Below are 13871 nucleotides of genomic sequence, written 5' to 3' on the forward strand. Positions count from 1 at the left end.
AACATAGGCTGAAAAACACGCAAATTTCGTTCTTGTTTTCTGTAGGCCTTTGAATTAAAAAAAACCTTGCACTGTTTTGCCAATGTTTCTAAATATTAATTGCGGTATTTGTGCATATATATTTCATACTATCCGATTTACACCAATAACGATAATAGTTGAGACCCGGGCGAACAAATGTGGAAAGTTGTTGTTACCAAACTGATGACAAGTATTCGAACACGAAGCTGTTAAGGTGCACCCTAAAAAGTACATTCAATTTCTCTTCGTTCCAATGTGCCGGTAAATATTAGAGTAGTCTCCCTTACTCCCCGGAAGTAAACAAGTGCGTGACCAGTGACGATAACAAATACACCGTTAGGCCTGTCAGGGCATGTGTTGACGAAGGAAGTGAACCAGCCACTTAGAAACATCACAACATTTGACCCGAGGCCAGTTGAAACAACATCTAGTTCAACAATGATGTTCTCAGATGATCAGTACAACCAAGCTTGCAAAGAACTTCTATCGCCCCAGTTGGACGGTTGGGAATATTTCGTCGAGTCAAACGATGTCACGATCTACAGGCTTTATAACGAGGTAAGTTTAATCGAATAACGGGTCACTTATATTGGCTTGGGTAGTGTAAGTTTATAATTCAGATGGAATTGTTTAGTTTGACAGGTCAGAAAAGTAGGAAAATAATTTTTTGTGACAAAAAAGAAAATATGTAACCATAGCAGTGTCAGGTAACTATCCGTTGCAAGGATAGAGTTGTGGAAAATAATATTTCCACACCAGCAATAGTTTTTCAGATGCAAGTTCTCATTCTCAGCCTTGTCCAATTTATCTGTGAAATCGAATTTGAAAAATGAATTACATAACATACATTAACTAAAGAAACATTACCTAAATTCGGGGATCGTGGTAATTATCGTGATATCTCGTAAATTAAGTCTCGTATGACGTCACACAGCGGTACTTTGGATGTACACATACTGCCACGCCTTGCTGACAAAATGTTCCGAATCGCTGCATTACACATAAGTACAGAAAAAACAAATGTCCAACACTGAGATAAATAGCCCTAGATCACTAATACCAAATTTCATATTTACAAAATATCCAATAAAATATATACTGTAAGCACCATCCTTCTCACATCTCATCGTCTGCTTGTCTAGATGTCAATAAACATAAGTCACGTGCATTGAGGTGCTGCCTGTTAAAATTAAAAAACTATGGCAACATTTTCAGGCCATCTCGTATAGCTTTTTTTCGTTTTCATAGAGTTTGGGTGAACTTTCCTTATATCCACGAATCAAGGTTACGTGAGGGTACTCCATTCTGTGTAAATTAATTAGCTTCAAAATTGTAACTATGTATTCTCTGGTCCGCTTTTAGTTTTACTGTCTGACATGCTGACATTCACTGCTCGCTAAAACATATAGCTATGATTCACAGCTTCATTCACAATGTTCTGCTAAAGTCTGATGGTAATTTTGCACAGGCCTTAACAAGCTCCTACTGACTGCAAATTACATTATATGTGTGTTGGTAGGGCTGGGACAAGTCCAGATTAACTACCCAGGTACCCAAACCCCTATTACCCCCACCCTACCCGGGTACCCGACCCCCTATTACCCCACCCTCCCCGGGTACCCCACCCCCTATTACCCGACCCTACCCGGGTACCCGACCCCCTATTACCCCACCCTCCCCGGGTACCCGACACCCTATTACCCCAACCTACCCGGGTACCCAACCCCCTATTACCCCACCCTCCCCGGGTACCCCATCCCCTATTATCCCCCCCTACCCGGGTACCCAACCCCCTATTACCCCACCCTCCCCGGGTACCCCACCCCCTATTATCCCCCCCTACCCGGGTACCCAACCCCCTATTACCCCACCCTACCCGGGTACCCCACCCCCTATTACCCCACCCTCCCCGGGTACCCCACCCCCTATTATCCCACCCTACCCGGGTACCCGACCCCCTATTACCCCACCCTCCCCGGGTACCCCACCCCCTATTATCCCCCCTACCCGGGTACCCAACCCCCTATTACCCCACCCTCCCCGGGTACCCCACCCCCTATTATCCCCCCCTACCCGGGTACCCAACCCCCTATTACCCCACCCTCCCCGGGTACCCCACCCCCTATTATCCCCCCTACCCGGGTACCCAACCCCCTATTACCCCACCCTCCCCGGGTACCCCACCCCCTATTATCCCCCCCTACCCGGGTACCCGACCCCCTATTACCCCACCCTACCCGGGTACCCCACCCCCTATAACCCCCCCCTACCCGGGTACCAAACCCCCTATTATCCCCCCCTACCCGGGTACCCAACCCCCTATTACCCCACCCTACCCGGGTACCCAACCCCCTATTACCCCCACCCTACCTGGGTACTCAACCCCCTATTACCCTCACCCTACCCGGGTACCCGACCCCCTATTACCCCCACCCTACCCGGGTACTCGACCCCCTATTACCCTCACCCTAGCCGGGTACCCGACCCCCTATTACCCCCACCCTACCCGGGTACCCGACCCCCTATTACCCCACATTACCCGGGTACCATACCCCATATTACCCCACCCTACCCGGGTACCCGACCCCCTATTACCCCACCCTACCCGGGTACCCGACCCCCTATTACCCCCACCCTACCCGGGTACCCGACCCCCTATTACCCCACCCTACCCGGGTACCATACCCCCTATTACCCCACCCTACCCGGGGACCCGCTGTAGGTCTCAAGAGTTGGTAAAAAAATATCTGATAGTGAATTGTTTTACCGCAGGCCTGGCAAAAACTATTTACATACATGTATCAAACAATCAGATCATGGTACACTGAAGTTGACTAAAGCTTTATCATTACTCAAACGTATACAAGTAAAAAAGAATGTGTGCATCATCAGAAAGAAATGCGAACATTAGCGATTTGAAGTGTAACCACTGAGCTATAGTGAGTTTTTGGCAATAAACAATATATCACGTGACTAACCACGGGTCCGGGTAGTACTGTGGGTACCCGGGTCCTACTCCGGACCCACCTGACTCAAGTACCCAAGTTATTACATGGTGGATATTTTATGCCCACTCGTAACCAATTCACCAGTACCTTTGAATACAGACAAACCTTTTATTTTGAAATGTAAAGGAGTCTAAAAACATGAAAAGTTCAAGTTTATTGTCTCAACTGCTTTCTAAATTTAGTGACATTAATAACCTGTATTAAAGATAGTATGGTTTCTTTATATTATGAGTATATGTATACACATACAGCAGTCTATGATTTTATCCACAAGTTTGAAGCCTCTGTCTTGTAAAATGTCTTGTGATCTAGTATAGTATACTAGTCCATATATGACTAAAATCTACTGAAAATAATGTCAAAATACAAGATCGGGCTAGTAGACCCAAAAGCATTTGGCACAGACTGCTTATATGATTATAATATCAATTTTCATGGTGTAATGGTTATTGCGCCGTTGTGTGATCAGACAGCCATATATTAGACCACTGCATTCATGTTTTTGGTGTACGCAGACCTCAGGGTTGTACGAGTACAAGATCTATGGCTACATGAAGGATGTGCAACCGGATATCTCTGCCAAAGTCTACATGGATACAGAATACAGGAAACAGTGGGACAGTTATGTAAAAGGTATTTGTTTCTTTGTAGCTTATACAGCATTGTGTTAAGACGAAGCACTCAATTATCTGGTACGGAATCATATGGCATGGCAAAAAATGCCACATTCATTTAAATAATATAGGTCCTTAGGTGTGCACCTGTATTATAATGTAAAATAATCGGTGAATCACTGAAAATTAATTCCTAATTGAATGATATTACTTTAAAGAGAACATACATAAGAACCTTAATAAGAATTGCCCTGCCCTGCCCTGCCCTGCTCATGGTAAACATCTTCGACCTGTATCACTCTGGGCTTTTCTTCCACACCTGGGGCGGTGTAGAATGGGTCTTCAGCAACCCATGCTTGCTGTAAAAGGCGACTGTGCTTGTCGTAAGAGGCGACTAACAGGATTGGGCGGTCAGGCTCGCTGACATGGTTGATGCATGTCATCGTATCCCAATTGCGTGGATCGATGTTGATGATGTCAATCACTTGATTGTCTGGTCCAGACTTGATTATTACAAACCGCCGTCATATGGCTGGAATATTGTTGAGTGCAGCATTAAAGAACAAAGAAACAAACAAATAAACAAACAATGTTGTATTTGACAGAGTTAAGGATTGAGAAGACCCTTGACCAGGATGTGATCTACTGGAACATCAACTACCCGTTCTTCATGTCAAACCGAGATGTATCCTTTAGCAGCTTCATTGGCATCAGACTCAGAAACAAGGGAAGGGCACCAGATAATTCTTGGAGTATTTACTCACAAGTTATCATTCACTCAGTCTCATCAAAATCAGACCTCAGTGGTCGCTACCGCTAAACAAAGATCTGGGGACATCCCATTACAGGTCGAGTCAGACCGACCTTGCGCGAACTTTGACCGACCAATGGAATGACCAATCAGAAGGCAGCTTTCGCGTGCTTTATGGCACCCCATTTCAAATTGGCGATTATGCTTCGAAACATATTTTGACAAATTCTCGATTACAAATTTGAAACCTGAACAAAAAAACATTCTGAATTGGCTAACAGATGGTCTAGATTGTATGGATTCAGTCGTTTAAGCCGTAACTAACGTTCGGAATACCCCATGTTAAAGTTTTCGAGGTTGCATGATTAGAAATCACATTCCGACTGTCACTTTCAAAATCTGGTAAGCGACGCTCTGATTGATCGGATGAAAGGTCGTTCTGACGTGACCCTAATGGGATGTCTTCAGATCTTTGTTTAGCGGTAGCGAGACCTAAGATCTGATTTTAATGAGATTGTCATTCACTAACATTCATGGGGTAGTCATATTTACAAAACCTTGGGTACAGCCTTTTTCGTATTTTTAGACTGATGGTAGCCATTTTCTTTAAATCATTCTTCTTAAATGTTGTTTCAGGCGACTTCTAATTTGTGTCCTCTTGTGTGCTGCGCCAAGTGTGTAGCAGGTCGCATAAACTCACAATAGCAATGTGTGTGTGTGTGTGTGTGTGTGTGTGTGTGTGTGTGTGTGTACGTACGAGGGGCATTCAATAAATTTTGCAACTTCAATATAAGACTAAGTCGCACAAAATCTTTTGCACTTTTATTTTTCACTATAATCTCTTTTTACCTCAATACACTTATTCCATTTGTCCTTCAAGCTTTTAAAACCACTTTTATAGAAATCCGCAGATTGACCCTCTAACCACGTCTCTGTGGCAGCCTTTATGTCCTCGTCACCCTGGAAGCGTCTTCCACGTAGGGCAGGTTTCATTTGCTGGAATAGGAAATCGTCACTGGGGACTAAGTCTGGCTGTAGGGTGGGTGATTTTACTGCGACTTGGTCTTATATTGTAGTTTCAAAACTTATTGAATGCCCTTTTTGTGTGTGTGTGTGCTCGGGGGGGAGGTTATGTGGTGTTCTGTAGCCTGTGTGTGTAGACTTGGGGTACATAGGCTCACACACAGGGTACATCATACCATATGCCGCGAGGGATTGGTTGACAACAAATGTATCTCTCTGACTTTCATTCACGCAGACCTGGAATATATGTCCAAAGTTTAACCGAGTAGAACGGGCTAGATGGAAATAATTGCCTGTTTTTTATCCAATCACAAGCTAGTATTTTAATGCAATGTGAGATAAGGAGAGATGCACTGCCTTGTTTACGCATTATTCATAACGGTAGACTAGAGTTCAGGTATGTGTTGTGCCTGCATTTGGTCAGTAAATGAAGGTCTGTAATAAATAATGTTGCAAAGGATACTTACTTGTAAAGGGAAATTATGTTGTTTTGCTATTGGATTTCAAAAGATTTTCATGAATATTTGTATGCTGTCAACTCAAACTTAATTGGTTAAATGCAGTGATAGAAACTAACATTTTGTATATTTCACTAGACCTTACAATGATAACATATAGCAAAACCCTTTTTAAATGGCAATATTTTACTGGTCCTTATGGTGCCTTGGTGTGTGTAATTGTGTTCCTTATTGCTTTCTGGATATGGTTTTCTTCCTCTTCAAATCTAAGATTCATCATGATGATGGTGCTTGATCTTTCAGGGCCATACCTGTGCTCGTGGATTTCACTAACAGAGCTCCAGATAAGCTGCGTATCTGCGTAAAATACGCATCAGAAATGCAGAAATATGCAGTAAAATAAAATCCAAGCGTATCAAATACACAACGAACATTACAGATACGCTACAAAAATAAAACTTGTGCGTATCATCAAAATATTGAGAAGGAACCCTGCGTATTTGATTAGCAAATCAGCAACTCATTTTGAAATTATAAACGGGCATTCCGTCAACCTTGCCAAACTCCATGATGACAGTTACATCATGATCATTTGCCATCACACTTTCTTGTGGAAGGATCGTGGTATTTTTGAGTCCTATAAAGCTCTCGAACCCACACAACACCTGTTTGCAGGGACTAGATGAATAGTGTTTTTAAATATTCAACTTAAATACCCACATGTATAAAAACTAGTGGGTAACAGAAATTTGAATACCCAGATAGAATTACTGATACCCAATGATTTTAAAATGCATGGGTAAAACACCCACAACACAAAGAGCTTATCTGGAGCCCTGACTAAATTTGAAAATGTGTTAGGTCCGCATCAGTAGACCTACTGTTCAATGAGACATTAAGCATCTTAGACAATGTTAAACATAACTAACTTACTGATTTTGAAGTTGTAAATACTGACCTGTGAAGATCCGGGATAGAATATGAAAAACAGTAATCACACCAGTGCCATTGGAGTTTATTCATTGTTATTTTCTCCTTAACCGCCATGTAGTATGTGTTTTCACGAGAACTTCGTGAGATTGATTATGAAAACAACAAAATGTGGGTGGTCCTGGCAAAGAGCGTAACTTCGGCATCGTTTCCCGAGCAGTCCGGTGTCATCCGCGTCTCCGACTACTTCCAGAGTGCCGCCCTCATGACTGATGGACAGGTCGGAACTAAAGGTGAGGAACGAAAACATTTGTGATGTGGATATTGTCATGGAAGGAAATCTCACGGATGGATGTATATGAGAGAGCACCCTTTTCTATCCTCTCTATTGTCCTGCCCTGGACCACTCTATCCTACGCTGGACCACCACCATGCTAGCCTTACCCTATCCAGGACAACCCACAACCAGGCCCATCCACAACCTAGCCCTTACCCCATCCCGCCCCTACCCTGGACCATCCCATTCTAGCCCGCCCCTACCCTGGACCATCCCATTCTAGCCTGCCCCTACCCCATCCCACCCCTACCCTGGACCATCCCATTCTAGCCCGCCCCTACCCTGGACCATCCCATTCTAGCCTGCTCCTACCCCATCCCACCCCTACCCTGGACCATCCCATTCTAGCCTGCCCCTACCCTGGACCATCCCATTCTAGCCTGCCCCTACCCCATCCCACCCCTACCCTGGACCATCCCATTCTAGCCTGCCCCTACCCTGGACCATCCCATTCTAGCCCGCCCCTACCCAAGCCCACCCCTACCCTGGACCATCCCATTTTAGCCCGCCCCTACCCCAGCCCACCCCTACCCTGGACCATCCCATTTTAGCCCACCCCTACCCTGGACCATCCCATTTTAGCCCGCCCCTACCCCAGCCCACCCCTACCCTGGACCATCCCATTTTAGCCCGCCCCTACCCCAGCCCACCCCTACCCTGGACCGTCCCATTTTAGCCCGCCCCTACCCCAGCCCACACCTACCCTGGAGGATCCCATTTTAGCCCGCCCCTACTCCAGCCCACACCTACCCTGGACGATCCCATTCTAGCCCGCCCCTACCCCAGCTCACCCCTACCCTGGACCATCCCATTTTAGCCCGCCCCTACCCCAGCCCACCCCTACCCTGGACCATCCCATTTTAGCCTGCCCCTACCCCAGCCCACCCCTACCCTGGACCATCCCATTTTAGCCCGCCCCTACCCAAGCCCATCCCTACCCTGGACCATCCCATTTTAGCCCGCCCCTACCCCAGCCCACCCCTAATCTGGACCATCCCATTTTAGCCCGCCCTTACCCCAGCCCACCCCTAAATTATTGAAGAAGCAGAAGGTGATGTGTGCCATTTTTACCGATTGTGTTGCATCTTTATCTTGACTACTTTCAGCCTTCATGCACTACTATGACAACCCTGGTGGCATGATCCCCACCTTCCTCATCAACTGGGCAGCCAAGGTAAATATGCGCCATCTTCCTTCATCTTATGATACACATTGGTTACATTGTGATGCGATGTTCAGTAAATTATTAGTGAGATACACTGTTCAAAACAGCCAGTCACGCCATGGCCTGGGTTCGTTCTCCACATGGGTACAATGTGTGAAGCCCATTTCTGTCATCCCTTGCCGTGGTATTGCTGGAATAAAAATAATAAGTGCATTTATAATGCACCAGATTCCATTGACCAACTGCGTGGAACGATGCTCATGATGTCAATCACTGGATTGTCTGGTCCAGACTCAATTATTTAGAGACCATCATCATATAGCTGGAATATTGCTGAGTGCAGCATTAAACAACCAACCAATCACTGCTGCGTGAACAGAGCCACATTTCGAAACAAAGTCACTTGCCAAAGGAGACACCGCATGCGAGAAGCAGGGTAAAACCACACTCACTCACTCACCCACTCCAACTCACATGCTTCATTAATCCTTCCCCACAAACACACCTAATACACAACCTCAGCCAAATCTGAGCAATGTTTTCTAAGGGGAGGGTTCAAATACAGAGTTTACATCCTCTCAGGGCCCCACTGAGTTTGACAAAAGCCACACGTTTCATTTAAATGGTTCAAGAAGCCAAACATACCGATATTTTGATGGCAGATATTTTTCAAAATAACCCTACATTCTTTTCAACATGAATATGAACTGAATGCAAAACGTCCGTGTTTAAACTTGTTACTGAATGTGAATCAACCTTTCTTTGTAGACTGGGGTGCCCCAATTTCTGACGACCATGCAGAAAGCTTGTCGTGGGTATGAGGCATTTCAACAGAAGACTTCCAGTTGACAGCCTCACCCTTCATCCACATTAGTAATTATCTAGTTCCACCAACTGATCAGTACTTTTTAATATATATAAGGCCTTTCCAGTTTATTTTCTATTTTTGCAGAATATTGGGAATTAAGGGGCTAAATAAAAAAATGTAAATGTTTTCATTGCTAAAATGTTGTTAATTTCATAAAAAAATACTTTCGAAATGACAGTTTAAGCAAAGATCCAATCAATAAGGTGTTTATGTTACTGGTATTTTTTCCCAATCACACTTGACATTTAATCTATGTATTTTTACATTCTAAAGTTAGTAAAGACTCATCCATATTTTCATTCACACACAATATTTATATTATTAATGTTATTAGTTTGGCAATGTTCAGTGTTGACTTACTGGTAAAATAAGAAAACAAATTGGTCTGTTGTAACAATTATATAAAAGATAAGATAAAGGTATGTCATTTAAGAAAATGTAGAATATTTATATGTGATACTTTTGTTAAACCTTTGATCAGGTCACAGATATAGCACTGAAACAAATATACATTAAGACTGTTGAATTGAAAATAACTGTTTCCCAGCCATTGAGTTTTCAATGGTAATGTGAGCAAAATTGTTGCTTTTGTTTTATGCAAAACTTTGTAATCCACATGTTAAATTTTCAAGGTCACAGATAAAATTGTTTGTTTTTAACCATAAACCACCTTTAACATGTCAGACAATGTTAGATTGTTTTTAAAAAATATATTTAATCATTATCAGTATTTTTCAGCACTGAAATCAATAAACATTATCAACCGACCATATCTGTATTTCGAATACCTAAACATTCTTCCCAGGTGCTTGAATTAATATTTTATTAATACGCAAAATTAATATTTTCATTTAAGTTGTACATTATATCAGAACATAGTCATTTGACATCATGTCATTGGTATACATTGCTATCAGTTTGATACACAAGTATTTTGTAGAGGTTTAGCATTGAAGTAGGAAAAGCATTATGGAGCCTTCAGAAGAATATCTTAATGACATGTTACATTTATCATCCAAAACTGGCTCCCACAGGAGATATGGCTGGGGTCAGATCAAGCCATATCTACACTGTAGACTAGGGCTGGGACGTATAAATCGGGTTCCCGGGTCGCATGGGTACTGAGTAGGACCCGGGTACCCACAGGACTACCCGGACCCGTGGGTATATATTGTTTAATGACAAATATTATCTAGAAATCTATGGTTACACTACAAGTCACTTTCTTTCTGACTATGCACCCATTCCTTCTGATTTTTCATATGGTTGAATAAAGATATAACGTAATTCAACTTCAGTGTATGAAAGGCCAGATTGTTTAATACTTGTATCTAAATACGTTTTGCCAGGGCTATGCTAAAAATGTTCCCAATCGGACATTTTGAGACATCTCCTGAGACCTACAGCGGGTACCCGGGTAGGGTCGGGTAATAGGGGGTAGGGTACCAGGGTAGTAAATTTGGACTCGTCCCAGCCCTACTGTAGACCATTGTGACATCATTGGTTACCATGACATCACAATCAAATGACATCACTAATGGCTCTGTGACTGAAGCTGTTAGCAGTACTTTTTACACTTAAGACACTGCTTATTACTATCTTTAAACTAAAAAAGTTGGAAGAATGATGTTGGATGATAAATAAAATCTCACCCTTGTGTCTTTTGATATCAAATATATCAACACTCGGTGATAAAAGTGGAAAAAATCCTCGGCAAGCCTCGGACTTTTCCCACTTTTATCAACTCATGTTGATATATTTGATATCTAAATACACTCGGGTGAGATTCTCTATGTCTCACACATAGTGATGTTTTACTAACTCAAGGAAGTGACTGTCATGAGTGTTATTGTGATCATATTCTTTGTTCTTGTGATATATATATATAATGTTGAATGTTTTTTGTGTGGTTGATAAACCTTATAAAGGTTGGTGAATTCCGTATCAGGAATGTTAGGATTTCATTAGAATTTGAGAATATTTATATTTTGAATAGAATATTTTGTTATATTTAGTTTTCATATTGAAAAACAGTAGACGAGAATGTGATAAAGTATATTTCCTACTGTGTGTATGTTATATCACTGCCAACTCTAGGAATAGGTTTCCATTTTCTATAAAGGTCTATATTAAAGTATGGGAGTTATGATAGTTTTAGTGCAACGATCACATTGTGGAATGAATTCCGCGGTCTTGCGAAATATTGAATAAATTCATAAGCTGATGAAAGAAATTTGAATTTGCCTTACATTTCCACATTAGCACTAATTGTACTTTGAAAATGAAAATGTTTGGATCATGTCATTGAAGAGATGTTTGATAAGCGTCCAAATACAGTATGTGGTTTGCAACAAGAATTTGCCATCACTGACTGACATTTTGTAGTCCAAGAGTAAAATCTATATAGATTCCGGAGCAATGTTTAATTTAAGAGAACTGAGGCAATTTAGACTTGACAGTTCATTCTAAACTTTAGTTGGACTCAATTCTATATTCTCTTGCGTCAGGGAGACCATTGCCATCCCACTAGTTGATTTGTGTGTATATTGTTAACATGAGTGAACTTGAAGTGGTTTGGCATTTACCATGTTTACAGTGAGTTGAGTTGATTGCTGATGAATATTCATGTTAATGATACTCTGATGATATGAATATGCAAGGCATCTTTTACAGTGTTTCTGAGTTTTAGATGTGCATACTGGTAACACACCGGTAGCGATGCTTGTTTCCCTTGCTTTTTCATAAAAAACACAACCTTAATGGCAGCTGGAGGACCTACTGTAACATGAGACCAACATCCTTCACAATGAACATCCTTTTCGCTCATGACACTGTTATAAGGGGGCGGTCGGGTAGCCTAGTGGTTAAAGCGTTCGCTTGTCAAGCCGAAGAACCGGGTTCGATTCCCGACATGGGTACAATGTGTGAAGCCCATTTCTGGTGTCCCCTGTCGTGATATTGCTGGAATATTGCTAAAAGCGGCGTAAAACCATATTCACTCACTCACCCACTGTGTTAAAAGTACCCAGGGATTCATCTAGACTTGCTCAGAGGCTGATATATTCGGCCCACAGTCTGCAGCAAATGTCAGTATATATTCCCAATTTTGAACTAAAACTTTCCAATTCATGTTATGGTGTATCAACATATAAAAGTAATAACTAGTTGTATAGACGTAACCTGTATTCACTTATAACAAGACCAATAAAAAGGAACAGGTTTTAATGCTTTGTTTGTCAATGACCACCTCATTCTATCATATAACGACACTTAATATGTGGAAGGAAATTGGCAATTTGATGGTTATTGAACGATATCAGATCATCGATATACCTGAATCTTAAGTCAAACTTCTTGGCCCAATAACCTTTTTTGGATTTGCCAATACGAGAAAAATGGCAAGATGTCTTCAGTAGGATACATAGACCTACCAGGATGTCTACAGTAGGATACATAGACCTACCAGGATGTCTACAGTAGGATATATAGACCTAAGAGGATGCCTGCAGTAGGATATATAGACCTACCAGGATGTTTGCAGTGGGATATATAAACCTACCAGGATGTCTACAGTAGGATATATAGACCTAAGAGGATGCCTGCAGTAGGATATTTAGACCTACCAGGATGTCTGCAGTAGGATATATAGACCTACCAGGATGTCTGCAGTGGGATATATAGACCTACCAGGATGTCTACAGTAGGATATATAGACCTAACAGGATGTCTACAGTAGGTTTGTCAGCACCATATCCGTATCCATGGGTTTCACCAAAGTGGTAAACGTCTGAGACCTGCATCACTCCAGGCATTCCCTCCACATCAAGCAGACACGCCGTGACATAACTGGAATACTGTTCAAAGCGGTGTTAAACCCAACTCACTCATTCAAGTTGCTGGTGATGTATATATCTGAACTGATATACTGATCAAAGGGGGGCGGTCGGGTAGCCTAGTGGTTAAAGCGTTAGCTCGTCATGCCGAAGACCCGGGTTCGATTCCCGACATGGGTACAATGTGTGAAGCCCATTTCTGGTGTCCCCCGCTGTGATATTGCTGGAATATTTCTAAAAGCGGCGTAAAACCATACTCACTCACTCACTCCGACCAATCAAAGCGTCGCTTACCACTGATCAAAGCTGTGTTAAACCCTAGTCACTCACTCACTCTCAAACCTATATTTGATTGGTAATTAATCTCTTACGAATCCTGGACCTCACTTCTGAAGTTTATGTAATCTCATTATAAGGTTTTATTTACAATGATGATACTCATGAATGTTTATTGTCTGACTGTTGTTCTTTCTGTCTGTTAACCCTGTTTGTAGAATAAATGGAATATGTACGATGTTTATATTTATATATATTGTTCTGAAGAGTTGGTTTTCCAGCTAATATTAAAATATTGGATGTTAAGGTGGCATGGGTGGCCCAGTTATCTCAGGCGCTGCGATTCACTGTGCAGAGTTGTGTCCCTTGGGCATGCCAGAAACCTATGATTGTGGGTTCTAATCCTGGTTCGCCCCGATTATGTTTCTAGGTTTGTCAGCACCATACCCATGCTTGTGGGTTTCACAGAAGTGGTAAATGTCTGAGACCTGCATCACTTCGGGCTTTCCTTCCTCATTAAGCTGACACGCCGTGATATAACTGGAATATTGTTAAAAGCGGTGTTAAACCGGGCCCACTCACTAACT

General features: G+C 42.4%; 1 protein-coding gene across 1 annotated transcript; it reads left to right on the forward strand.

The window, feature by feature from the left end:
* Positions 1-293: 293 nt before the first annotated feature.
* Positions 294-10335, forward strand: LOC124150782 (phosphatidylcholine transfer protein-like). Its single transcript, XM_046522857.2, has 6 exons — positions 294-579; positions 3545-3662; positions 4249-4328; positions 6927-7098; positions 8249-8316; positions 9076-10335. The coding sequence occupies exons 1-6, from the start codon at positions 460-462 to the stop codon at positions 9154-9156; spliced, it is 639 nt and encodes a 212-aa protein (XP_046378813.1). The 5' UTR covers positions 294-459; the 3' UTR covers positions 9157-10335.
* The last annotated feature ends 3536 nt before the right edge of the window (positions 10336-13871 follow it).

The sequence above is a fragment of the Haliotis rufescens genome, unplaced genomic scaffold, assembly GCF_023055435.1.
Source record: "Haliotis rufescens isolate VD_foot unplaced genomic scaffold, xgHalRufe1.0.p SCAF_4, whole genome shotgun sequence".
Classification (NCBI taxonomy): Eukaryota; Metazoa; Mollusca; class Gastropoda; order Lepetellida; family Haliotidae; genus Haliotis; species Haliotis rufescens.

Excerpts from the sequence above, each read along its gene's own strand:
- LOC124150782 (XM_046522857.2), top strand. The coding sequence starts at position 460 with ATGATGTTCTCAGATGATCAGTACAACCAAGCTTGCAAAGAACTTCTA. Across the intron at positions 580-3,544 it reads TCTACAGGCTTTATAACGAG|ACCTCAGGGTTGTACGAGTA; the intron begins GTAAGTTTAATC and ends TGGTGTACGCAG. Across the intron at positions 8,317-9,075 it reads TCATCAACTGGGCAGCCAAG|ACTGGGGTGCCCCAATTTCT; the intron begins GTAAATATGCGC and ends CTTTCTTTGTAG.